This window comes from Polyodon spathula, chromosome 13 (genome assembly GCF_017654505.1).
Source record: "Polyodon spathula isolate WHYD16114869_AA chromosome 13, ASM1765450v1, whole genome shotgun sequence".
NCBI classification, from domain to species: Eukaryota; Metazoa; Chordata; class Actinopteri; order Acipenseriformes; family Polyodontidae; genus Polyodon; species Polyodon spathula.
Window position 1 is genome coordinate 12,449,368 of NC_054546.1, and position 26,862 is coordinate 12,476,229.

The 26,862-nt window shown below is 36.9% G+C and overlaps 1 protein-coding gene across 7 annotated transcripts in view; it reads left to right on the plus strand.

Moving 5' to 3' along the window:
* LOC121325753 (1-phosphatidylinositol 4,5-bisphosphate phosphodiesterase epsilon-1-like) overlaps positions 1-26,862 on the plus strand; it is a 122,642-nt gene that overhangs the window by 3,056 nt on the left and 92,724 nt on the right. For all 7 annotated transcript variants that reach the window (XM_041268687.1, XM_041268685.1, XM_041268686.1 and 4 more), the window contains exon 2: positions 7,977-9,515. In XM_041268687.1, the coding sequence (XP_041124621.1) occupies positions 8,277-9,515 (1,239 nt within the window). In that variant the 5' untranslated portion in view covers positions 7,977-8,276. The remainder of the gene's footprint in view (positions 1-7,976; positions 9,516-26,862) is intronic.

A 26,862-nucleotide genomic window follows, 5' to 3' on the forward strand; every position in this document is an offset into this window, starting at 1 on the left:
GAGACTAATGGCAATGTATGCTTGCAAGCTTGCATTTATCTTGCAGTTGTCTGTCCGTCTTGCATTAATCTAGCAGATGGGGAACTTGCCTGTTAATGGGCATGGTTGTTCCGCTCCTGATCAGATTGGTAAGCTCTCGTTGCTGTCCTATGCAGCATGGAGAAGTCCGGCACAAAATACAAATGCATCGTATTGGACCATTAATTCACTTTGCATGGCAGAGGAATATTAAGTGGGCTGCTAGTTCAAACGAGAGCATGTGGCTGATGGCTCACAATATTACAGTGTTTCCCGAATAGTAAAGATAGCTTTAGTCATGTTCCATGGAATAGAAATGTATTTGGTTGTGACCGTTGTTGACTAATGCCATTGACAATACTTGTTTCCAAGTACAATTTGTACAGTATTGATAGCATTCAGTAATAAATGTACTAAGATTTGTATCCTGAACTAAAACACTAAGAACTTTAGGAGAGTTGGCAAGCAGGTCTGTGTCTAGACCTTGAATGCTTACATTCCATCCATAAAGCACACCATTATCTCAGTAATGTGCCTGATAAAGATTCACAATCCCCATGCCTAAAGACAACTGAAAATATTAGTTCACAGTGAAGCATTTCACGTGATTTATAACTGGTTTCAGTCAATAGTTTTGTTATGTCTACTTGTTTATTTTCCTGGCTGCACCTGTTTAGACTAACTAAAGGCTGTTTAGTAATGTTCAACTTGAATCTTCATTATATTGGAAAGGTCATATTTAAAACAGTTTTTTTTAATCGTATCCTTTAAGTATTCCTGTACGAGAGTTTGTATAAACTACAACTTCAAAATGTCACTGTGGGCAAAAGCTAACAACAGCCTTCACTTTGACCTGTGGCCTATGATGTCCGCCATGTGGGGGTCATGCAACTGTTTTTTTGGTTTCCGAGCGATAAATACTTAACGCTTAGAGAGATTGGCTTCATACTTGGTACATAAGTGTACAGAACTAAAGCCCTGTGTCACACAAACCATTTGAAGTAGTGCCTTTTATATGTACAGGGTTACAGCAATCCATATTACTAAATGTGCTGCTGACCATGAAATTGTACTCTGACCTTATATGGCTGCCATAAGTTCCAGTTACATGGAAACAAGTACACTTTGAGTTCTTAATGTTGGAACATAGTAATGTTCTTTGATTTTCTTACTTAAGTTCCATTACCAGTGTTGTCCAGTAAAAAGAAACCATTGCATTGCTACATTGCTTTAAATTCTGGCCACACAGACCACATGCTCTGACCGCTTACTTACTAAGTATCTTGGTATCCCTGAATATACCATGATGTGTTACTCAAATATACATTCAATGTGATATTTGTATTGGCTTGACAAGGGTAGGTTTGCTCAAGGTCTCCTGGGCTGGAAGTTTTGAGATGTAGACCACTTTCTACCATCTTCAGAATTAATTTTGCCAAGGCCGCAAAGTGATGCTTGAGAATAACAATGCCCTTCATTTATATTAACACTTTCACATTTCCTTGACTATAAATTCAGTACTTTGTGATCGTCTTCCTGAATAGAAGAACTGACTGTAAAAACCTAAACAAAAACGCAAGTTACAGTACTAACATGATGTCTTGTATCATATTTGTAAATAACATTGCAAAGCATTTTTAACAACTTGCCATCTTAATCCGGTTCTATCTTGCATTTTACAAGATCAAATTTTACCTAGATCTTGAAATACTGTATGTAACTATGCAACACAAGTGTCTTCTACAGCTTTTCATGCTTTCCCCTTCTGAAACTAGTACTGGTAGTTATTTTCATCCATCCACACTAAAAGTAAAGTACAGTAGAAGGGTTAGCTTCTTGTAGTAGTAAATCTTTTTTTTATTTGAATGAATGGGTAATGGAGGAGGAGGAGGGAGGAGGAGGAGGAGGAGGAGGAGGAGGAGGAGGGGGGGGGGGGGGCACACTGTGGGGCTCACGAGTCACACCATGAACGCTAAGCCCAGTCTCCATGGAGACAACCCACGTAAAATAACTGTTCTCCACTTCTTTTCATTTGAGGAATGTGGGAAGTACCATGTAACAGGCTTGTATGAGACCAAATAAAGTTACATTGTTGTGTAACAGTGGGATGTCTGTTTATGCCTGTTAGGACCCAGACCCTTCCTATTTCTGCCAGCTGAAGTGTGCAGATCTTGTCTGTGTCATTCCACAGACATTAGCATGCAAAGTTTATTTTCTGTTGATATGAATTTATATTTCCGATGGTCAGGTGTTTTCTAGTTGAGACTTTTTTTTGTGTAATTCCACCCAAATGTTTTTCTAACTCTAGATTAGCAGATGGTTGAGAAAATATCTGTGTCAAGTGTTTGCCATCAGTTCCTTTGATCCGTCTGGGGAAAAGATGTGTGATGTCAGCAGTATAAAAGTATAGAAACCTGCATGTGAAATTCCCCTTGAGCACAGTGTTGCTAGGCTGTTCAGTGTTGCATTATCATCGCTAGCTGAGTGACTCAGACCTTGGATTAAAAACGTGGACCAGTGGGTTTCTCTCATCATGCCTGACAAAGCAACACTTTGCGAAGTCCATACTTTTTTGAGTGACAATGAAGAGTTAGGAGTTTACCAATTAATGAAAGCAAAATGCTTGCCGATTCTTCAAAAATTGGTTTCATCTTTGCCATACGTGTTACTTGTTCTTTGTCCTCTTGTATTTTGTTCCAGTTATTACAGTTTTATGTTCTAACCTGGAAAGGAGAAATACATCTGTTGGGAATGACGTATTGGTTTTTGGGATTGATTAGGGGAAAAATGGCTTGGGCCAGCTAAAATACATTTAAGTGTCTCAGGAAAAGCTGGCAAAATATTCTGTGCATGAGCAGCTTCTTGGTATACATGGTTAACTTTAAAGGCATTTATTTTGAGAACCGTGTAATGGCGTTTATAATCATAATTTAGGTGCTTGGTTCTCTTGGGTAAATTTTCCATTTCTCAGTTTTCTCTGCAGTGACTTTTTCAGTCTCCCTGTAGCTGAATGCATTAAACTAGGGGTACCCTTGTCTTCCAGTCTGGATTTTAAACATTTTCAAATTCTTTGGGGCCTGCATGACCTTCGTGGATTCCAACCAGATTTTATACAGTGGTGTTTAAATGTGTTTGAGTTATCCACATTAAAGAAAATAACAAATAGCTTTTATTGCCTTTATAAACAGACTACCATACTTTGTTGGTTAGTACCTTTTTAAATGTTAAATTAGGTTAAGCTACTTTCAGGAAATGCTATAGAGTATTAAAAAAAAAAAAAAAAAAGTTTGTCAAATTTTCAACAGCTGCATATGCATACTGGCAGTTTTGGTGGCTTATGGAAGATATAATCTTGGTGCTGTGGAAAACTAAAGTGGATGTGCACAGACTGCAAGGTTGGTGCCTGGAACAAAAATGGTACAGTAGTGTCATAGGTTTGTTTTGTTTTTTTGAAAGAATCTGTAATACAAAATGATAACTGACTGCAGTAGTATACAGTACATTACTTGTTTATTGCCTTAATAGATTTAACTCTATTATATTAATGCTGTTGTGTCAGTGATAGCATTCAAATTTCAATGGATGGTGCTGGAAAATACTTTAATCCCTTAAAAAAGATGTGCTGTTATTAAAACCATGAAATGTGGGTATAATTGACGTCCGCAATTGGTGTTTTTACACTGGACACAGTCCTGTGGACACCTGTGTGTCTCTACCACACACACACCACATATATATATATATATATATATATATATATAATATATATATATATATATATGATTATTGTTGCTGACTAACAGTCAATTGTACATTAAACTATATTTATTGCATCGTAGATCATTATTATTATTATTATTATTATTATTAGGTTATTATAAGCAGCTTTCACAGTGGTGAGGGAGATCTGGAAGCATTTGTTGTTTTTTTTCATTTGCCTTGTCTATGTAGTATTTACTTTCATCTATAGTGCCTGTATTTATATTTAATATTACACTTATCTTTCCTTTCCAAGAGATATTTCCGATACTGTAAAGCTTGTTTTGAAAGATCACTTTGAATGCAAGAAATAGCAGGATAAAAGCCCAGCATAAATTGGTTGACGTCTCCCTTAACCTGCATCTACCTGCTGTGTCCTATTTAGTTCTGCTTTTGCTCTTCACTTCTTGGTTTGTTCTGCAGTACATCCCTGGCACCCCACCTCTGTACCAATTACCAGCAACTGTAAGTTGTTAGGGTCATTATTACCATCCAGTATGTTGTGAATGCTAAGACAAATCCTGTCCCTTTCAGTGAGCAAGCTGCAAATGTTTTTTTTTTATATTTACAGAAGATTAAAGCAAGTTCGCAATGCTGTGGAGAATGCCTAACATATTTTGTTTAGTTGCTTACTGCCCCTACCTTGTGGAAATATTTGCTTTTGCAATGTTGAATCCATCTTCATGGATAATAATACAGACCAGTGGAGCCTAATAAAAATAAATGCAGAAGATAAACAGTTTGAAGAGCTTGAGAATGTGTGAATTTATTTAGTTTGCCAAAGTGAGGGTCAGTTTATTAAGAGTCCTGGAAATTCAAAGGATGATTAAGCTGCTCCATTGGGAAGTATAGGCTGGTGAGTATTCCAAAAGTGTGAGTCCGCTTGACTTGAGTATTGTAGAAACTACCTTGGAATCAATGAGTTCACACTGAAGGGAGAGAACCTTTTTATTGAATGTTGTGTAATGTAAGGACTGCAACAGTTAAATGTTTGTTTTTCAGATATTGTCTTTAGTAACAAGTCTAGCTGTAAACAAACATTCTTCTGTCCTACAGTAGTTGTGCCCCATTTTGACATTTACAGTTGTATTTTATGTAATATTGTACAGACTCTCGTAAAAGCCAGGCACAGCCTTCAACTGCTCTTTTCTTTTTTTTTCTCATTAAAAATGACTGTTACGAGCTGTCTGAGTGAGCCCAGCCCTTTTTGCACATTTAATGGTGAGCCCAGCCCTTTTTACACATTGAACTGCTTTCTATTTTATTCTCAGTTCTGACAATAATCAGATGAAGACTTAATGAACAAGGCAGATCATGCAGTGTAAGATTGACATTTTCTGTCTATAACCTGCAGCTACTTGTTTACTTCATAATAATAATAATAATGTACTAATTTATTCAACAAGCAGCCCTACGTATGCTTTTGAGGGTGCACACACAGTAGGTGTGGTGCCGTCTAAAATATATCAGAGTATTTGTATTGTGATGTAGAGTGGCAGTTTGATTAAAAAAAAGAGCACTTTGACCTATAGTCTACATTATCAGAGAGCTTGTTATAATGGCATTAAAAAAAAAGATTAGGTAACAAGTTGACTTTCACTGTAGCATACCATTCTTGCAAACATATATTCTCAATTGTACGTTTTTCAATTCTGTATTCTAGCAGTAATCTTTCAGTTAAACAATGTAGCACAACCTTTAATCAGTCTCTTAGACGCTGACATCTCCAACCAGCAGTAAGAGCCAAACTACATCTGGTTCAGCTAGTGGGTTTGAGATATTGGTAATTTCCCTATGATAAAAAGGAAATACAGTTGTTATTTTTTTTAAAGTATGTTCACATGTTTTTCCATCAAAGAAAAGCACTAGAAGCAAAAGGAACATCAAACAAGAATTAACATAAAGGAAATGATAGATTGAAGTGGTGTAATAGTACAGATAAAACCGGGAGACTTTGATGTTAAATCGTCTTCATAGCGAGTCTACCAGATGTAGAAATAGGGCCCCGTGCTAACCTCCGTATATCTTGGATAGGCGCTACAGCAGAGAGAAGCTATTACAGTATGCCTACCGTGTCGATCACATAGTGCACATTTCCTTCTTAAATTTCTAAAACGCTGAAAATGTATTCTTCACCATGATCTTGTGAAGTAGTGGTGGACTTTGTTTGTGGTTTCCTTGTTTGATAGATGCTTTGAAACCCAGAATTCCTGATGACGCAGGCTGTATTGTGTCTCCTCTGCTGGGTGCAGTTATTCATTTTCTCTATAGATTGCACTTGGAGAATCAACTACAGCCAAGCTGCCCACTTTGTGTTTTTACTGTGTGTAGTAAAATGTTGGTAATACTTACATTTCTTCCCCAATCTAAAGGTTTTTCCTTTCCCTCTTTGTCTCGGGTGACCACCCGCAATCAGACACGCATTCACGTAACAATGGGGAGAGCAATTTATATCAATTGTCACAGTGCTTAAAACACCACTCACTGACTGATATTAGCTGAAATTGAAATGTACTTGATTAGTTCACAATTGTTTTATCTTGCAGTTAGTTATTACATGTTTAAATAACTGGATGTATTAATATGTGTAGACTCTTTAAGGCCCAACCTTCGTTTGGAAATTTTACAAGCACACTTGGAGTTTTAGGTAGGGCATTGTAAACAAAGCTGCATGCTTTAAGTTAAGAAATCATTTACTGTCTAAAGTTCCCATTGACACCTGGATGAATGACAAAGCGGGATTTACCAGAACACTGCCTGGCATGTTTACAGAGTTGGTGTGCAGTACAGGCTTACTTTTTGTCTTTTTTAGAAACATGATTGATAACTAGGCATCTGTTCTGTATGTTAAATACAGTCATGTAAAGTTTTGACACTTTCATTGATGCAAGTCCTAAATAGCCATGCAGGACGAAAGGCTTTGCTGGTATAAGGGCTTAATGTACTACATGAACTCTACATTTACCACACGTACTGGCTTATTTAGATTATTTCTTTCTTTTATAATCTTGTGAATAAGCAAATATTTCTCCACGTTTTAAACAATTCAGAGCTTGTGCAGTTCAGTTAAGATGTGTTGTACTCTTTCACAAGGTATAATAATATTATTATTAGACAGCTACCACAGAGTGGATTATTTTTTAAATTAAATAAATGCAACATACTGTATTATTAACTAATTTCTGATGCAGAAGGATTATGAAAAGCATTTAAAGTTCTAATAGTTACTCCAATTTCTTTCTTTTTTTCTTGAAATATATTTTGTCATTGCTTGAATGTTTTGATATGTGTGTTTTTTTTTTTTTTCTTATGGTTTGGATTGTGTGACAGTGCTGTGGAAGCATGTGGATCTGAAAACAATTATCCTGATTTTAATAAACCTAAACTCAAAAGCCTAGTCCTGTTGCTTGCTGCAGAGGGCCGTTAGAAGCCAGCAATGTCGTATCTCTTGTTTTCCTTCTCCTGCATCTTGCCCTCCATAAACTACCCTCTTCTGCAGTGGCCTTGCATTTCACCCCACACATTTCTTTTGAATCTTTTTTTTTTTTTTTTTTTTTGGTCTTCTCGAGTTGACTGTTGAAACAGCTGCAGGGTAAGACTCCTTGTAGTGGTGGTTTGTGAAAAATTCTTCTGACTGAACTCCTCACAAGCTAGCTACAGAACACCCCATCTTGAGGTAGACAGGAACGGTAAACATTAATCTAGTCTCTCAGTATGTCTTTGGTTAATTTTTTTCCTGTTCTCATAGAAAATGTGTTGCGCTCTGCCTTTTTATCAAGGTCAACTTTCATTTTATAGGCTGTCAGGAGCAGTGCAATAGTAACTTGCCAAGTAGTTTCAGCTGAAATCTTCAGTACTGAGGTGGCAGTGTGTATTGACCGTGATATTGCTTTAGGGAAAAGTTATAAAAAAATCATTGTTTTTTTCTAAACTGTAAAAATGCAGTCAATTATTGCTGATAGATTACCAGTACGGTTTAAAAGCTAAATACTGTATACTAGCAAGAAACACAATAGTCCACAAGCTCAAAAAACTATTTAGCTTTGTCCTAGCTCTCTGTATTTCATACAGAAGGAATTTGAGTTTTTGAATAATTTGTTTGTGTTCATGCTTTTTTTGGTTTAGGTATTGATAAACTAATATGTACTTACAGCATCTCCTGTATAGATTTACAGAAAGAAAATCATTTTGTTTTTCAGAAAGAAGTTACCCAAGTCCTGGAATCGCACGAAGACAAACACTGAGACACGAAATGTGAACAGCGGCTTCGCTGACGTTCTGTTCCACAGTGCTCAATGCTCAAGTAGACAACTTGCCTGTCGATATTGGAAAGCAAGCTCTTGAATCAGGAACTGCTTCCACTTCAGAAGACCAGTCTTGCCTGCCAGAGTTTCACAGCTGTGGAAGTTGTATTGCCTATTAACACATCTGCTGTGAGCTTGCATGCTCTGTTTGCTGATTACGCAAGTTGATTTACACCCCATTTTTTGTCCCGTGATATGAAGGTTAGCGGAGAAAACCAGCTGAATATCTCCAGTCTATGTGTTAGCATGGCCTCTGAGGGAATGGATGCTTTGGGGCAGGGGAAAGTGATATCAGCTTTGTCAGCTGGGAATAAAAATAGCCCAAATGCTTCAAAAGCCAGGAGACACTCAGCCAAGCAAGAAAGAGGTCTCGCTTCAACACTGCCGTGCCTTAGAGAGGCAGAACACTACGAATCTGCATCAAATATTCTACCACTGTCAACCAAAGCAGGAATACCGTACGATTGCCAGACAAGCGAGTTTTGGGCTGGCAAAGCTGGTGAGTTGGGTTCCGTTGTTGATATTCACAACCTACACTGCTGCAGCTCAATGCAAAGAGTCAGTGCAGGCAGCTTCTATTGCAGCCAGCTGTGCCAGACATGTGATCCACTGGTAGAAGGGAGTGTTTGCTTGGAGACTCACATTCTTACTGATCTGGAGAACACAGCTGAGCCCCTGCAAGACGAGCTACCATTGGGAACAGAGAGTCTTTCCTCTGAGTTAGATCAGTTTGTAGGGGAAAAGCCAGAAGAGAGCTGTGTGGATGGATCCAACAACCTATTGGACCCCAACACCAGCCAGAAAAGAGACAAGCAACAGTCCTGCCTGTGTCGCAGGCTCAAAACCAGCTCCACAGGACAATGTTTACCAGTGCCATTTGACTGCCCTGCTGTCCCAGATGCTGACTTGACAGGTGTCTGTGGCTGTGATCTTATGGAAGTTACAAAAAGTTGCCCGAACCAAGATGTGTTGCACAGTTGTGTTCAATGGGTTAAAGATGGGTACTCAAGTCTAGAAAGACGCTGTAGGAAACACAAAACAAAGTGCCCTAGTCATGGTAGTAGCTCTTTACAGTTCCGAATGGCCCATAAGCCAACCACAAGTCCACAAAATAATGAGGATAACAGCGGGGAAGAGTGGCCAGAGGATGAGTTTGTCCGAAACAAGAAGGAACGCTCCACTCTACTAGTCAGGAGGTATTATAAAAATAACCGGGAGGTGAAGAAATCTGTTTACACAGGCACAAGAGCTATAATGAGGACACTGCCTTCAGGTCACATAGGAGATAAAGCCTGGGAGTCTGTTTGCAAAAAAAGACAAAACGTCTTTGAGAAACACATTAGGTCAGTGACTGAAAACATCACTGTGCTTCAGGCTTTTGACCTGCGATCGTCTGGGCTGCTCCGTTTCTTGGCCAAATCGAAGGATTATGAGGTAAGGTCAGTTAATTTATTATGATACAAAACAAAAACACACTTTGTTTCAATTGAGTTAGTCATGTGTATGTGGGAACGGCTCCCTTCACACTTTCATATCCAGATTAGCCTGAATAGATACCAGAGTTTGAAACTGCACCCAGTCCTTGGTTACACAAGTCCACTTTATTGTGTATGTTGTTGAAATGATCAGGAGCCAGGAATTTGAAAAACCAGGCCCATGTACAATAAATAGTTCCTTCCCTATAATTAACGGCAATGACTCATTATATTAGTGAGCCTACAGACTCAGCAGGGACCTGATCATTTCAATAATACCTACGAAACAGGGAATTCTGCAAACCAGGACTAGAGGGCAAGACATGTGGAATTTTCTGTTGATGCTCAATAGGCTTTAAACTATCCCTTTTATGATCCCATTATATTCTGTGTTGCAATGGAAACGGAATGCTATACTGAAAAAAAAATAAAAGTAATCGTATAATATGAATGTTCCTACTTCATCACTAAACAAACAGCCCCATTGTCACTCTAAAACAAGCACAGTACAACGGAGAAAAATTATAAGTTCAAAAATAGACTTGGACATTCAAACAAAAAAAAAAGAGAACTTTGAAACAATGTGGTTAAGACCAATGACAGAAGTAGTTAAGGAGATGTTTTAACAGCAAGAACATGAAAATAGAAGGTAAAAAACACTTGATATAAACTTCACAATGTCATTTATATTCAGAGTGAAAAACAAGATACCTCAAAAAAGACTTGTACAAACACCTTTTGAATTTCATCTTGTCAGTAAAAAAGAAAAATGTGGAAGACTTTGAACAATGTCTTATTTTGCATGTATTTCTTTTCTGTGGTGCTGTGCTTGTTGTAGCGAGAGACATAATGGCAGCAGTATATTTTTAAATGTTATTCACTTTTTGTATGCTCTAAGAAACTTATGTAATATAACATGTGGGTCAGAAAATATTTTTATCACACAATAATACATGCCTCTAGTTGGTTTTGGGCTAATATTGCGTATGTGGTCACTACACTTGTGCATTACTGCGCAAAACCAACTTGAGACATATTATTGTGTGATAATCATTCTGAGCCATACATTATTTTTATAAAATGGCTTTATAAATTAAGTGCTGTGATTGGCGGAACAAGATCACATGACTGTGCGGTAATAATTGTCTCGCTGCACAGCTATGACATCATAGACCAACTTACTTACCTGATCTATTAATATTACTCCGCCTTAATAGTAAGAATTATCTAAACAGTGTTTCTTTAGGTAGAAATGTCAACATACAACCTAAACAGCATTTAAATCGCCCAGTAATTTGTTTTTTTCATCTCTGTGACTAAGAATCACAGAAAAATTGGCTAATTTATTCTGTGGTATTTATTCAGTCAGGGAACAGATTAAATAAAACTCCGAAGCAAGCAGTAGCAGCAACACTATTCAAAAGCCATCTGAGAAATCACCACACAAGTCTCACTCAGCATGTAATATACTGTATATGCAGCAGCAGCATCTACTTATTAAACTAAATATCGCTTTATAAAACTGACTAGAGTATGCAATTTAATTTTACAAAACAGATACATTTCAGCACTACCCTCCGATTTCAGAAACCTATTTAAAACAAAATTAAAATCTCTCCTGCTCTCTGCTGACACAACCGTTAGGCTTTTAAACAAGGTTGGGTTCAGAATGGAATTCTGTTGTGCTCACCGCGGACGGGAAGGACTGCAGCACGGTGCAAACTGACACGGAAGTCATTTAGTTCACATATCATCTAATGTTGGTTTATAATCTATTATGCTGGTTACCTGCATCAGTGTAAAAACAGTGTCAGAAATTATTGGTCCGCTTCTCTTGAAGACCGCAAAGCCTGAATATGATCATTTCTTACAAAAAACTAAAAACTTGAAGCCCCTCCCTCGAGTGCCAGTGCAGTGTTTGGCTGTTCCTTGAATCCTCCCTCAGATGTGGGAAATCAATCTGCTTTCAATTTACAAATGTCATTTTATCTCGAAAATTTTTACTATAAATGGCAATGTTCAATGTAATGTTTATGGCAAATAAAAAAAGTACAAAATCTATGTTACAGTCTTCAGTGACTATTTTTTCTCAGTGGAAGGATACATAATATATCATTTTTTTCCTTAAACGTTAGTTTGTGTCATTATTTTCCAAACAAAATGTAGCCATTTTATAAGCGAACCAACCCACTCCAGGGTGTGTGGTAAGACTTCCTTAGTGGTTGAAGGAGTTGTCTTACCGCACACGCTGTCGTGGGTTATTTCTTAGATCGCCATCAAAGGAAAGTAAGAACACTGTAAAGGTAGGTCTAATTAGTCACACAATCAATGTTTACTAAACCATTGCAAGTCACATTATCCTCCTTTCCACATAGCTTATTTAGACAAATTCACCTGGAAATGCACATGTTATTATGATACGGAGTTGCATGTTTCCACTTATGGCACAAGAAATATTTTTAAACCAGCACTAACGCTGCGCAGTTGGAAGATGTAGATCATAAGGACTGCTTTATACAATAGGAAAATTAAATCTAATGGTCTTTAAGTCTGGACAGCACACGTGCACAACAGTGGAAGAGACTAGTTTTCTGAGTAGTTTGTGGAATCAAAAGTATGGCCTGCTTGTATTTCAGGCAACATGCTTGTCAAGATAGAAATAGCAGAGATGTGCTATTATTGTCCTAATTAAGGATCTGTTATTCAATATGATTGTGTTAGCTAAAGTTCATGGAGGTCTACAAAGAGCTGGTCTCCCTTTTTAAAGAGGATAGATTTTGATTGCCGTGGCCAGCTAACTTTGTAAATCTTTGATCATGATAAATAATTACGACTGAAGATTTTAATATTTTTACTACAGGTTAATGTTATAAAATTTACATTAAATAACTTGGATGCAGGTTGGAACTGATGCATTAGTTGGTGATCATCATGGTTTCTTCCAAGTACTTGAATGCAGAGCAAAAGTGGGGTTGATCTGACTAAAACATGGTTCAAGTTTTAAATCAAACAATTATTGTACAATCCCAGCTATTACTGTAACGATGAAAGTACTGTAAACAGTCTTGTCCTAGAAGGGACTGTCTAGATAATATTCTGTGCTTATTTTCACAGACACAAGTAGGAATGTTGTATTCTTGTCTGATTTGCAGTAGATTTAAGATTCTGTATGTTCACATACAGGAGGATGATTCACTCAAATGAAATTAATTAAAATTCAACACAAGTTGAACTATAACATTTCAAAATAGATTTAATGCTTTCATTAATAATTAATGACAATGTAAATAAAAGCCTAAATATTTTTATTTATTCTAATTTAATAAAGAAGGTTCTTAGTAATATCTTCCTGAGAACTCTGGAGAAAAAATACAGCAACTAGACACTACATTGTGCAGTAGTCATTACAGTACTGTGCTCAGAATAACTTATAGGTAGTCATTTTCCCCAAGTGAAGTGGCAGCGCTTTTCTACAGTTAAAATCGCGCTCGTGTATGGTGACAGAGGTGGAAAAATATTTTTTTTCATGCGTTCCCATGACATGTGTTTCTTGAAACCTTTTGTCATACAAACACTGTGCTATTTCAATGTATTTTTTAAATATATACATATATATATTTTGTGTGTTTTAAACTGATTTTGTAGTAATGTCCTCAGGTATCTAATTTTTTTTTTTTTCCTCTGAATTCTGCGATTCTGTCCATGTTCTCCGCAATGCGGATTACAGATACACTACGGCTTAATTGATTTAGCCGGTCATCCTATTTTAAAAAGGTTGTTACAGAATGCAATTTCCAATCAACACCTACCACTCATCTTTAAATATTAAAAACCGTATCAATTAAATGGGATTAAGGGAAGCGTTCTTAGTTTGCTCTTCAAGCAAAGGATGATAAAAGGCCTACGGTCATATAGACTTGTGTACTGCTTTAGCTTTAGAGCAGCTTGTACTAATTTCAGTGAAGCATATAAAATAAAGGTACTGTATTAAGCAATTATTATTTTACTTTAACGACTTTACTGTACTTTCTGCTGTATGCAGAAATACTACTGTAGCGATACATTACAGAATTTATCATAATATTTAAAACAAAACAAAAGATATATTGATGGCTAGACACAGGTACAACTGAAAATGAAGATATGCTTAGTTTTATACTTTACTAAATAAAAGATATAATAAAAATATGGGAGTGGCATAGTTTAGTGTAAAATCAGAATTAACTTAATACATTTCTGCCATGTGAGTGAAACAGCATCTAATCAAAATCATGTGCTCTGAAATATTGCGTCATAAACACATGTTGCAATGGCATTGAGTAACCCTAATAAGAGAACTTTGGTATCTACTGTGATTTAATTAAATCAGTGGATTTTACGTGTAGTTGTCAGAATATAGGGGGCTCCCGAGTGGCACATCCGGTAAAGGTGCTCCATGTGCAGTGCAGGAGGCGCCCTATAGCCTGGAGGTCGCCAGTTCGAGTCCAGGCTATTCCACTGCTGACCATGGACAGGAGTTCCAAGGGGGCAGGGCACAATTGGCCGAGCGCAGCCAGGGGGGAGGGCTTAGGGAGGTAAAGCTGTCCTCAACTCGCCATGCACCAGCAACCCCTGTAGACTGGCCAGGCAACTGCAGGCTTGCCTATAGACTGCCCAGAGCTGCATTGTCCTTTGACACTGTAGCTCTGGGTTGGCTGCATGGCAGGCCTGCAGAGTGAAAAGAAGCAGTCAGCTGACAGCACACATTTCAGAGGACAGAGTATGTTCATCTTCACTGCTCCCGAGTCAGCCCAGGGGTGGTAGCAGTGCACTGAACCCAAAATACAATTGGATATTTCAAATTGGGAGGAAAATGGGGTAAAATCAATTGGAGACTACTAAATTGCAAATTATATATAATTTATATAATTGCTAAATTATAATATATATATTAACGATTTAATATTAAATATAATATATATATATTTATATATATATATATATATATATATATATATATATATATATATATATATATATATATATATATATATATATATATATATATATATATATATATATATATTAAACATGAACACTAGAAAGACAAGAATGAATAAAGGCTTTTACTTTTACTACACTAACCATTTAAAGGCATACTGAAAAGTTTCTTGTAAAATATAATGATGATAGATACTGTACACCTTCGACAGGCATTTCTAAAAGCTCCTTGTTAATGTTTTTTGTATATACTGTATACTAATTTCCTGTGAAGTATGAACTTCACTGATTTTTACTAAAGATATAAAGGTAGTACTTCCTGTATAATAAGGCTAGGTAGTTGTATGTTACACAGCAACACCCATGTTTATCTGTAAGTATAAGTAACAATTGAAGCTTAAAAGCCTATCTCTCTTTCCACCTCCTGTTATACAGTACAATGCAATTGCATATTACACACCAGTAATATTTGCTGAAGCTTGTGGTCCCTTGCCCAGAAACTTGGATCTGTTGGATTGAGGTAATTGTGTAGGCAGTGGGTGTATTAAAATCAATCCTATTCATAAAGTAAATTCTGCCTTGCAGTCCAAGCTTAATCTGCTATGACAGTTTGTTGCAACTGTGACATTACCCCCTCTCCCAAATTGTGGGGATCTAAATCCAGTTAAGAACCTAATGTGATGACCCTGATCAATGTCCCCAGACTCAATGGTTCCCGATACCTGTGGAGACTTTATATTGTGGCTCATGAGTCGAGCAAATCCGAAATAGCACGAATATAAAACGAAATGCAAATGTAAAACAAAAAATCATTATAAATCAAACAAAGTGACACTTTTAAATTGGGAGGTTTATACAAAAAAATACTTTTTTTTACAATAAATACTTGCAATCGTAGTTGCCAAGGCTCAGCCGTTGCCATGGACACAGTCTGAAGAGAAACGGAGGCTCTGACTAGCACTTGCGCAGATGTAGAATTTGATGGAAAATAAAATTGTGACGGAAAAGAAGAGATGTTTGTTTCTAAAATTCCTATTCCTCGTATAACAATTTAAACAACACTGCAAATAATTTGAGCATGAGGGGATGCAGATTTTGCAATTGTTGTCTGGAATGTTAAAATACCATTGTTAAGCATTAACGGTTTGTTCCTTTTGGGGAAAATTTGGATTGTTTGCTTTTATTTTTTATTAGTATGCCAATTCTTTGTTTTATTTCAAGTAATGCAAACTTTGCACTGGAGCAAATACTGTTTTGGATTTGAATGAATGAATCTGCTTTGCTTTGTGTTTAAATACTGATAAACCCCAAGCTTGTTTTGTGTACTAGAGCCCTGCTTCAGTACAATAGGATTGAAATACAATTCCTTTCTTTTTTTTGTAATGGGTAGATTAATGCAAATGCAATTTGTATGACAGCTCCACAATAGTTAGGCAGTGTAAATATACATATTTTTTTTTATTTTGTGTTATTTTTTTATAGAAGGCATGGGTAGTATTTACTGTAAATAAATGAATAGTTAATTAGAGTTGGAGACTGTACGTAACCGTTACTGCCGCCAATAAGAAATTATGGTAACAATTATTTCTGTGTGATTTGTTTGTCAAAATGTAAAAAAAAAAATAGGATAATGTTTAATTAAAAATGTATGTACATATACCCCGTTTTATTATCACGACTTTTCAAAAACCACTCGCCATGCACCATAGGTTCTTTGAGAAATGACCTCTTAAAATCATCTCACAAACCCGCTTATTGTCAAATGCTGCATGGCTGGGCTTTACTAAGTAACCACAGAATATAATTAGTTTCCAACGCAGCTAACAACAAATAATCATCTCAGCTGATAAACTGAAATGCTGCGTGGGCGGTCATAACGGGATATGGTTCAGTTACAAAACACCAACGTCACAAAATTTCTTCTTTAACACAGTCAGTCTTATACAAATGCACACAAAAAAAAAAAAAAAAAACACACACACACAAAGTGCAATGCCTAATTGGTAGCTCTCATCAGTCGACAATTCATGCCTTTTTTAGATAATGACACAAACTGTTTCATTTCAGTTAATGATACAAAACATATTTGTCCTGTAGTAAACTATCTGCATTTGTTAATGTAAAGAACGACTAAATGTACAGAGTTAAAACGCTGCTTTTTAGTTCACGTTAGTTTTTTCTTTTTTCTCACACTCGTAGTGCGCTGTCAAAGGCAAACGTGAAACACGGTTTGTGTCGTGACGCGCTTTTATATCGCAAATTATGCCTGCACGGCAATCATGATATGAAACAGGTTAATCTGTAGTTAAGACATGACGTATACTATACCATTATTGATATACATCTTTGAGTTTTTAATGTTTGTCTAATAAAATGAAACAAAATTTGTGAAAAATAAATTATAAAAAAAAAAAATTAAGATTTGGGATAGGTGGATGGCTGTTTATGTCATATACCTGAAAAGATAAAGGGCACACATACTGTATTTTTTTCAAAGATTAAGAAACTGTGTTTGAGTCTACAGTATAGCTGTGCAGTGTATTCTATTCAGAGGTCCCAACTACATACTTTCTACATTCTCACACCAAACTGCTCCCCACAGCGTGAGTTACACATGTAACCCCTAGGGGGAGTAGGTAATTCCCTTTTCCAGATTTTAAAGCAATAACCAAAACGAAGGAACAGATCACAGAACTCGTGACCCCTTGGTCGATGATTGTAGCCGCTTCTCCAGTCCGTGGCTGCCACATCGTTTCCCTTCCGGGTCGATGAGTTAGTTCACCGAATTCCTTAACCCTGGGAATGAATTGTCAGGCCAACCAGTCCAAGGTATTCTGTTCCCGTTACTTTGCGCCCTCACGGGTCGGGAGATTTACCACCAAGAATCACTATTTCTTTCACAGCTCCACAGACACCCATATGAATAGTGCTGGGCATTGGTTACAGATTTTGCAATTCATTAGAAACATAACTTATTACTGTAGAAGCTGATACTTTAGGTGACCAACGGTAGTGGTAATGCTCAGTAGTATAATTAACCATTGCAGACTGCAGTACCTATGCTGGTTGCCAGCACCTCATGGCACAATAAGCCATTGTACTATACATATCTAGATGGATTTATGACTTGGTTTATTGCTCCTCTGTGGTAAGGAAATGGGCGATATCAACTTTCAACTTTCCCTCCACTGCAGTACTGTACTTGGCTAACAATGGTTCCCATTGAAAAGGAATCAGAACCCCTGTCAAAATGAAATCTTTTGTCTGCCTTTACTGTTACCACAGAAACCAAACTTACAGATATGAACTATAATGGAAGTGCTTTTTATGTGTTTAAGAATTTGATGTGTTCCCTGCTTGCAAGCTGCAGTCAGAAAAGGTACATGTATCCATTCTGTTTGTCTTGACATTCTAGAGGAACAGAATGGATGCAAGAGGCCTCCAATGCCATTTTCTTTTATTTCCTGTGCTAAATAAGCCTGCCAAAACATACACACCACTGTATTAGTGCTAACAAGGGTATTAGACACTACAGCATAGCACTGGAGGTCCGAGCAGTAAGAAACCTTAACACAGTGATTATCCCTAGTTCTGTTAACCCTTTCCTATGCAACCTGAACGAGTTAGGACATTTTGACAAGACTGTTTGGTTAGTTAGGTTAAGGCAGGATTGACTTTCTGATTTCTGACATAGACTGTAACTTACTTTTATATTTAATAATGATTACACAGTTTGTATTTCAATTAGATAGATTTGGGAGGGCATTATAGCTAGGTCAGCACCCCTGCCCTTTTTTAACCAGTGCTGTGTTTATTATTGTCTACAACAGCCCATTGATTCTGTGGAACTGGTGAAGTTCAACACTGATGGTATACCTTGCATGTCTTCATTTAATTTCTGACCAGTCTACTTCATTATCTAAGACAGTATGGCTTTAGACATGTTTGTTTGCTGACACCTATATATCGACAACCTGTTTTGTGTATCAACAAACACTACGTTTATGGTAGAAGAATGCCTTTGAGAATATAATTCAGGAGTTGGACAATTTAAGTAGCATAATAATTATTTACAATGAAATGTAGACAAACTCAAAAGTGAAGTATTGATTCAGTAATGCATAGAGACTCAGTTCCAGTGAAAATTCAGTTGTAATCTTTAACATCAGTGAACTTGTTCAGAATACCACATTCCTTCGAATTTAAGATGTCCTCAGATTTAAGATCATAGCCCCAATTTACCCACCCTCAACTTGAGAAACAAAAATCAAATAAAGATGCATTTACTCTTATAAGAAAACATATAAGTATGGAGGCAGATTGCAGCAGTCAATTCTCACTCAGAGCATTACAGTTATGCGCTGCTTCTCATTTCCAGTTATGATTACTCGCACATGGGTTTTTATCCCTTTTTGTGAACTCTGGTATTGCTTGGCAAGTAGAAAAATATGGGGGTCTCATTAGAGTGGAGACCAATAACGAAACGTTGAAATTGTAAAATCGTCTCTTCAAATTCCTCAGGAAGATAATGACACTTTGTGACAGGGAGGACACTGTCGTTGGTTGTGCTGCGCTGCTGCTGTGCTTGGGGAGCCTACACCTGTTTAAGGAGGCAGCAGCCAGTAGGCTAGTGCACCACATGGCTACACAGGCAGGTGCAGAGCCAAAGCTTGCTGTGTTTACATAGAGGAGGAGAGCGTCCGCTCTGCAGTATAATGGAAACCTTCAACTGCCAGTCAGTCACATTGCTGTTTATGTACTCTGGCGATTTCTTTTAATACATGCATCACTATACTGTAATCAAATTTAAGATCAGGCTATTTTTGAGAAGAAAAAATGTGGTTAAAAAATTATTCCAAAAATACAACATTCATTGAATTAACTTGTCGACAACTTTTGAAACATCTACAACTTCTATCAATTTGAAGATAGTTGTAATAAGGTAAAGCTTGTTGTAAGTAACTTAATTGAACAGCTGTTGAAAGGGCCTTTGTAGATGTTGAAGATAGTTAAATCTGGTGGATTGTTTTCTAAAAGTGGTCATTATTGTAAGGTACTACTTGATAACGTTAATTCAATTTTCGGTAGTCAATTTGAAGGAATAAGGTAAAGCTTGTTGTAAGTAACTTAATTGAACAGCTGTTGAAAGGGCCTTTGTAGATGTTGAAGATAGTTAAATCTGGTGGATTGTTTTCTAAAAGTGGTCATTATTGTAAGGTACTACTTGATAACGTTAAAAGCCATCAAGATAAAAAAAAAAAGGTTTAAAGTGTGTAAAATGTATTTCTTAAAAAAAAAAAAAAAAAAAAAGAAATCATCTAACCAAAGCACTATTTATTTCCCTGGCCAAAACATACTGTGCACCCTTCTACACAAAGGAACATCAAGAGATTAGAACCATCCACAAAACAGAGTTTGAGTTGAAAGAACTTTCCCCTCCCCACCACCACCTCTCAGATGACATTTAGGCAGCAGAGAAATACAAAGTGTTTATTCATTTTGCAAAATTACTTTCCTAACCATTTCCTACTAAGCACCAATATCAGAACACAGTTTCGGCTTTCCACAAGGTACAACATAATAGCTTGAAAAAAATCGTTTTTAAAACTTAATTTTCCCATTTTAAAATGGGCCCCCCCCCCCATTCCTTCTGCAGTATTTGTAAGCTGTATGTGTTACCGTGCCAACCTAAAGTAATGAGTACACCGTGGTTTCAGATTATTTCCAAATCTTGGAAGAGCTTTGAATTTAATTTCAGTTAAGAAATTAATTAGTCAAAATTTATTAAATCCAGCAATATTGAAATAAACAGTGTGTCTCAATGAAAATAAGATATTTTCAAATAAATTATTTCCCGAAAGTGGTAATCTTTTTTTTCTATAAACGGAAAACTTGCAGATATTATGTTCCTCACTGTTTTGTTTATAAAAAAAAAAAAAAACACTGTGCAGCCATTTTCCAGAACTGAACTGAATTGTCTAACTCTTTCTTCTGTATGTATCCAAAGTCTTTTAATTATGTCACGCTGGGTCCTGGGTCCTGGAACTTGTTTGTTTAACTGTTTTTTTTCCAGGGCCCTACAGCGTGCATCATTCACCATGTGTTTGTAATACATTACAGGGAGGTTTGTAATGACTGAGACTTGAATCTGTTAATGTTACAAAACTGCTGTGGTAACAAAAGACTTTTAGTATAGACTTCCGCTAATCTGGTGTTCGCTTTAGTGAAAACAACATTATTAACAGGTCCAAAGTGTCTGGTATGATTGGTAAACCTGGAACTGTTATTTAATTATTTTTTTCTACTGTTTTTTTTTTTTTTTTTTTTTTTTTTTAAATTAAAACCACAGCAATAGTAAGAACAGTCTGTATTTATTCAGTTATTTAGTCAGATTTGAGATACACTATTTAGAGAGAAATTCTTCAGGCACCAGTACTGTATACCATATGTTGGCTTATTTACAAGTGTTCATACTTTGGACTAGGTTTTGCTTCTGGCTTTGTAAAATATCCAGCTAATCCAATTTATACTTTACACAACATATATTCAAAACACTAGGATGTCTCATAGATGCACAGAAATTATGAGAGACAGCAGCACTGGGAAAATTGAGTAACCTACCAGTAGTGGTAGGTTTCCAAATTAGTAGAGTCCACACAGGAATGAGCTTTCCGGTCCCATGAACTCTACTGGGAAAGCTATAGGAACATCTTCACCAGCCAGTTTTTACAAATTGTCCTCAAAGGTCACTGAAAGAATTGCAATGCATTCTATGAGGCTTGCTGGAGAGGAATACAACAGAGGATGTGATACTGCACTGCATTGTGCGTAGCTTCGTGATATCAGCACATGCATAGGGGAATACTGTTGCTAAGAGTGAGAACAGAACTTGTAACCTGGGGATTACAGTACTGTATATCCCAGGTGGTATTAAATACAACGTTGCATATTTAATAGAAAAATGTGTACCAAAGCTTTCTTTCTGTGGGCCAGTTACACCTTGCAGGATGATAACTAAGAATGACATAACAAAATGAATGACTTCTTATAATTGAACATCACAAACATGAAAACATAACATCCTTTTTAATCTGTTACCTGATCATTATTATAACATTTAACAGATCTAAATACACCACTGCAAACAAGCTGGCCGTTTCTTTGGGGTCGTGCCCCTTTAAAAACGTGACCCACAGATAAAAACTTTGATTTTAGCGCTTCTGCTCACTTTTATTCAAAACACATTTATTCATTGAGCACTCACTACCCATATGCAGGTCCCTGTCTGGTGTGCGGGACAGCTAAGCTGTTTACCTGACATATAACACAAAAAACCACACGAATAACAGATTTTCATAAAACCAAAAGTAGGTTTTAAACAGACCTTTATGACTTTCTGTCAGGCTTTTCATTCAACAGAAGCAGCAGCCTGAAGCAGACTGACTGGTTCCCTTTTATACCCTGCACCTGACTCTAACTTTCAGTATTTGCTAGGTGCAGGTGATAATTAATAATTTTAAAAAATAATAATTTAAACAAAAGCAATTACCTTGGCAGGGAGACTTTAATGCTGTCCCTGCTATAAACAAAACATTTTTAATATTGCAGTCCCACCTGTCCTGCTACATGCGTTACTACCTTACCAGCAAACATGACGTGATATCTTGCAGGTGGTTGCATTCAATTTTACCTGTCGTTGTAACAGCCCTTATGATGATAATTATAGACAGAAATTGTAATGCAAAAAAAAAAAAAAAACATTCAAATGATATTTGATAAAATTATTGACCAGTATTGTAGTTCCCCTCTGGATTCTTCACAATATTTAATTATTTTTGCCTTTGTTACATTTGGCAATGGATGTTTAAAAGGATGTCCTGTATAAATGTCATATTGTGATCCAGCATAGTTTTTGAGTGCTCAGGAATGTTTTATAACAAAATGTCAAACAGATTTCATAAACTGAAATACATACTGATTATTACAAAATGCCACTAAGCATTTATACAGCTAGGTGACCAACAAGAGGGTTTTGAGGTAAATAAAAAATATACGTCTTAAGATGTCATTTTAAATCTTTATCATTACCATACAACAAAATGGAATGCATCATTTGTAATGTCACACCAGCCGCATTCTCTCGGTCCTTCCTTTAAACATGTTCTACAGAAATATGCTATTTCAGTTTATGGCTGTTTGTTAATGATATAAACTTGTCGATTTCAGTCAGCGGTCCAGATAAGCTGCGTACCTGCCTTTCTGCCTTTTTTACGCATTAAAACATCTGAAATATGCCCTAAATGTAAAGCGTAAAAATGTGCATAGCAATTTTGCTGCACAGCTTGTCTGTCTGTCTCCCTTCCCGCCTCCCTTAAAACCTCCACTAACAACTACATCTCCCTGAATACAGTGTCTTCAGTTACTAGGAAACTGTACACAAGAAAAACCAACCCAACAAACATTATCCAATCTCTGGCTAGCCCTGTTGTCTTTGCAGCCAATCACAGTAAGAATAAAAAAAAAAATCGAAGCAGGTTGAATTGTAAACACCCCAGTCCAGCTACAAATCCAACTAGAACCATCATTGGAGGCAACCTCTAAAGAAAAAGGTTCCTTTAATATTAAACTAACTGTTTTAGAACGTATTTATGAATGTCCTTTTTTATTTATCTGTATGGCTTTACATTGAAGCTTTAACTGAGTTTAAGAAGTTAATGTTAAAATATAAGTAACGTAATTAATTTGAGGAGGTGTGATTGGGAAAAAAATGTGCTGTCCGATAAGAACCTTGTAGAACACACTCGTGGTTGCAGTAGTTCACTGTAACATTGCAGTTAGAATGGAAGACTCTTTTTTTAATGCCTACCCCATTACCATTAAAGATTGTACAGTATTTGAGAGTGCTCATGACTTCAAGGTAATGTTGCATTTTACCCCCTGAAAATACATTTTACTATCCCAGTGTTAAAATTAGAGGGTAATTTACTTCCAGACCCAAAACCCGGAGTGCTGATTTCGGTAAAACATAAGTCCGGAGAAGTTATAAAATTTGTTTGTGCTCAAAATGTGGATCAAATCTCAGTAAAGCTGGCACATACTGATTTGCAGGACTGACTTGATCACAAATTCCTGGCCAAGTGCTTTTTTTTTTTTTTTTTTTTTTTTTTTTTTTTTTGGTTGTAATCAAAATCTAGTCGTGCAGATTTGTAAGCACTAATCAACACTTAACATTCCACATTAATTATCAACTTTTGTAGTAACCCCAGACAGTGAGACATACTCATTTTAGTGTTCAGTTGAATATGTATTAATTAATTGAATATTGCATTCCCAGCCGTAAATTAGTTTTTTAAGGCTAGAACTTATCACAGACTCAGCACAAGGAGAGAACACATTAATGTCGCTTGCAAAATGTATAGATTATTGGCATGCTCGTATTTGAGTTTATCCAGGATCATGTTCTTTTTCCCTAGCTCTGACATGTCACCTAAAAAAGAGGCACAAAAACGTGTCTGGAAACTGAACTGTGAAAGCTTAACCTGGCCGTGACTCTGGACTGTAAATCATTTTAACAGGGGTTTATAACAAATACTGTATGTTTAAACAGTGCTTGTTCAGAGGTGATAGAGCAGTTTTAAACAACAGTTATTTTAATTTAAGTTTTAGTTGAGGAATAATTGTTGATTTAGGCAAGTCACAAAGTGAGCTAATCTCAAGGAAATAATCATGGAGAAAAATACGATTGATTTGCTTGCTTGTTTGTTTCTTTACATTTCTCATAGTCAGACGAGCTGTTGCGCTGTTACTGTAGTCCTTGCCAATGAGCAAAATCTTTGTTTATATTAGTATATACAGCATTAGTTACCGTTACTGAGACTTGTATCATGAGTGAAACATGGTAACAACAATGTTAAAGAGTATTGCTTTTAAGTGACTAAACTGGCTCCTGAGGTTGAGTCCAGGCTATTCCACTGCCGGCCACGGATAAGAGCTCCCAAGGGGCGGTGCACAATTGGCTGAGCGTCGTCTGGGTGGAGAGGGCATAGATTGGCCAGGGTGTCCTCTGCTTACCGCACACCAGCAGGCTTATAAGCTGCCCAGAGCTGCACTGTCCTTCGATGCTGTAGCTCTGAGGTGGCTGCATGGTGGGCCTGCAGAGTGAAAAAAGCGGTCGGCTGACGGCACACGTTTCCGAGGACAGCATGTGTTCGTGTTCGCCGCTCCCGCGTCAGCGCAGGGGTGGTAGCGGTGAGCTGAGCCTAAAATAATTGGCTATTTCAAATTGGGAGAAAAACTGGGTAAAAATCAATTAACTACTAAATTTATTCAATAAATAAATAAATAAAGGGACTAAATAAATCAGCCACACACACAGTAACAGTTTAGAGACTTACTTTTAGAACAACCCTTTTAATACAAATTTGTCATAAAAACATCTTAGATTGCAGTGGTTATTTAAATAAGATATCAATATTTCTTTTGTATGTTAGTGGTGGACCTAACATTGCTGCAGTTCGTCATTTTCCTCCATTACCTGCAGTTTCCTGTTGGACTAGTTTCTAGGAAAAGTAATTACATTTACAGCTGTCAAAGGGAGCTGTCTGCCGTCAGCCAGTAATTGCTTCACTCCTAGGATCTGGCATTCAACCTCGCTCTGCCTGAGTTGCTGCAGATTATATTTGAAAACTGTCAGGTTCATGCATTCATGTGGTTTCCTAAACGCAAACTTTTTTTATTTTTTTTTAGGACAAAGTCACATTTCCAGTGTCTTATTTTTATTAAAGCTCTAAAGTGTTTGTTTTTATGTTCAGGACCAATGCAACCCAAAGTTTCTTGATGAAAAACATTTTAGCAGTTAGTTCACTTAACCCGATTTTGCAACTACCAACTAGCTTTTGTTACCTTGGTTAAGGTAGTCCAAGATTAGAGTCTGTGAAACCAGATGAAAAAGCTTTAAAAGTTATCTTATAAAATACAGTAACAAACTGCAATACAAGTTGTGCATTACTTTTTTATTTGGTAAACTAAAAATAACACAAAACTTGCCATTAACAGGTTGTATTTAATCTGTTCATTTGGCACTTTCAGGCTTCCTTAACTCCATCATACTGGCTGTGTGATGATAAGGAGGAACAACAGACCAATCAGTCTAACATACCCCGTATTGCTCAGTCTGGAACAGGGACTTATGGGCAACAGCTGTGGATAAACTCAGAGCTGTTTTTTTTTTTTTGCTCCTTCCACTGCTATCACCATTAGGATTTGGTGTTTCAGGGTCCCTATATTGAAGAGAAGGAAAGACAGCGGTGACCAGAAGTTATAAAATGAGAACAAAACCATTCAATCACATTTTCAACGGTGAACATGATGCTTTGAAACTGGGTTTTAAATGAAATAGCTGATGTCAAGCATAGAAGACCACCTAAAGAACAATAGCTGACTCTGCTGAAGGGATTCATTTAAGTGACAGCATGAGGTCCTTTGAGAGAGTCGGACTGAGATCATCTTAAGTGTTCCTACAGGGGGAATGTTTTCCATTAATAAGGCATCCGGTTCAATAGAGGATTTAAAAAATAAATAAATGATTTTGTGCAGTGGGTCTTACAAAAGCATGACATTTTAAACTGTTTGTTTGTTATATGAACTGATTGAAAACAATCATGAATCTAGTAATAGTGATATGCGTGATAATTTCACAGCTCTGTCGCTACAAGAAGAAAAAACTTGTAACAATACCGGCAATACTAGAGCAGGGGGACATACAGCAAAATGAACAGGAACAGAAAATGCACAACCAAACACTGGGAAAATTAAACTGAGAAACATAAGTTGCTGGTAAGATAGTGAGCACGACTGTACCAGGGAGGTTCAGCTGACGCTCCACGCTATACTTGTGGAATTTCAAAATCCCTGAATTAATCCCTGCTTCTAGTGGCAATAAAATCCTGATCCAGGTTCCACAGAGGTTTTAGTTTCTTCACAAAATCCAGGTTAGTGTCTCAACAGCCTTGAGGTGTGTCAGCTGCTCCCTTTTATTGCAAAACGCTCCACCGGGACACGCCCACCAGCTGGTTAATGATCCACAGCTGGCCAGTCCCCAGTTGCTTTTCCCTGCAACCACATACAAAAGTTGGCATGTCTCAGATGGAGCGTCTGCCACACACAGCTATTAAGCAAAGCTCTCCTAGTGCTTGCTGGTACTGTGCCTAGTGTCCCACTCTTCAAGAGCACTACATTCAGATCAAATAATACATCCATAAATTGGAATTTATCAGGTTATCAGATCATTTTGAATTGGGTAAATATGCATTATCTGTATTTTGGCT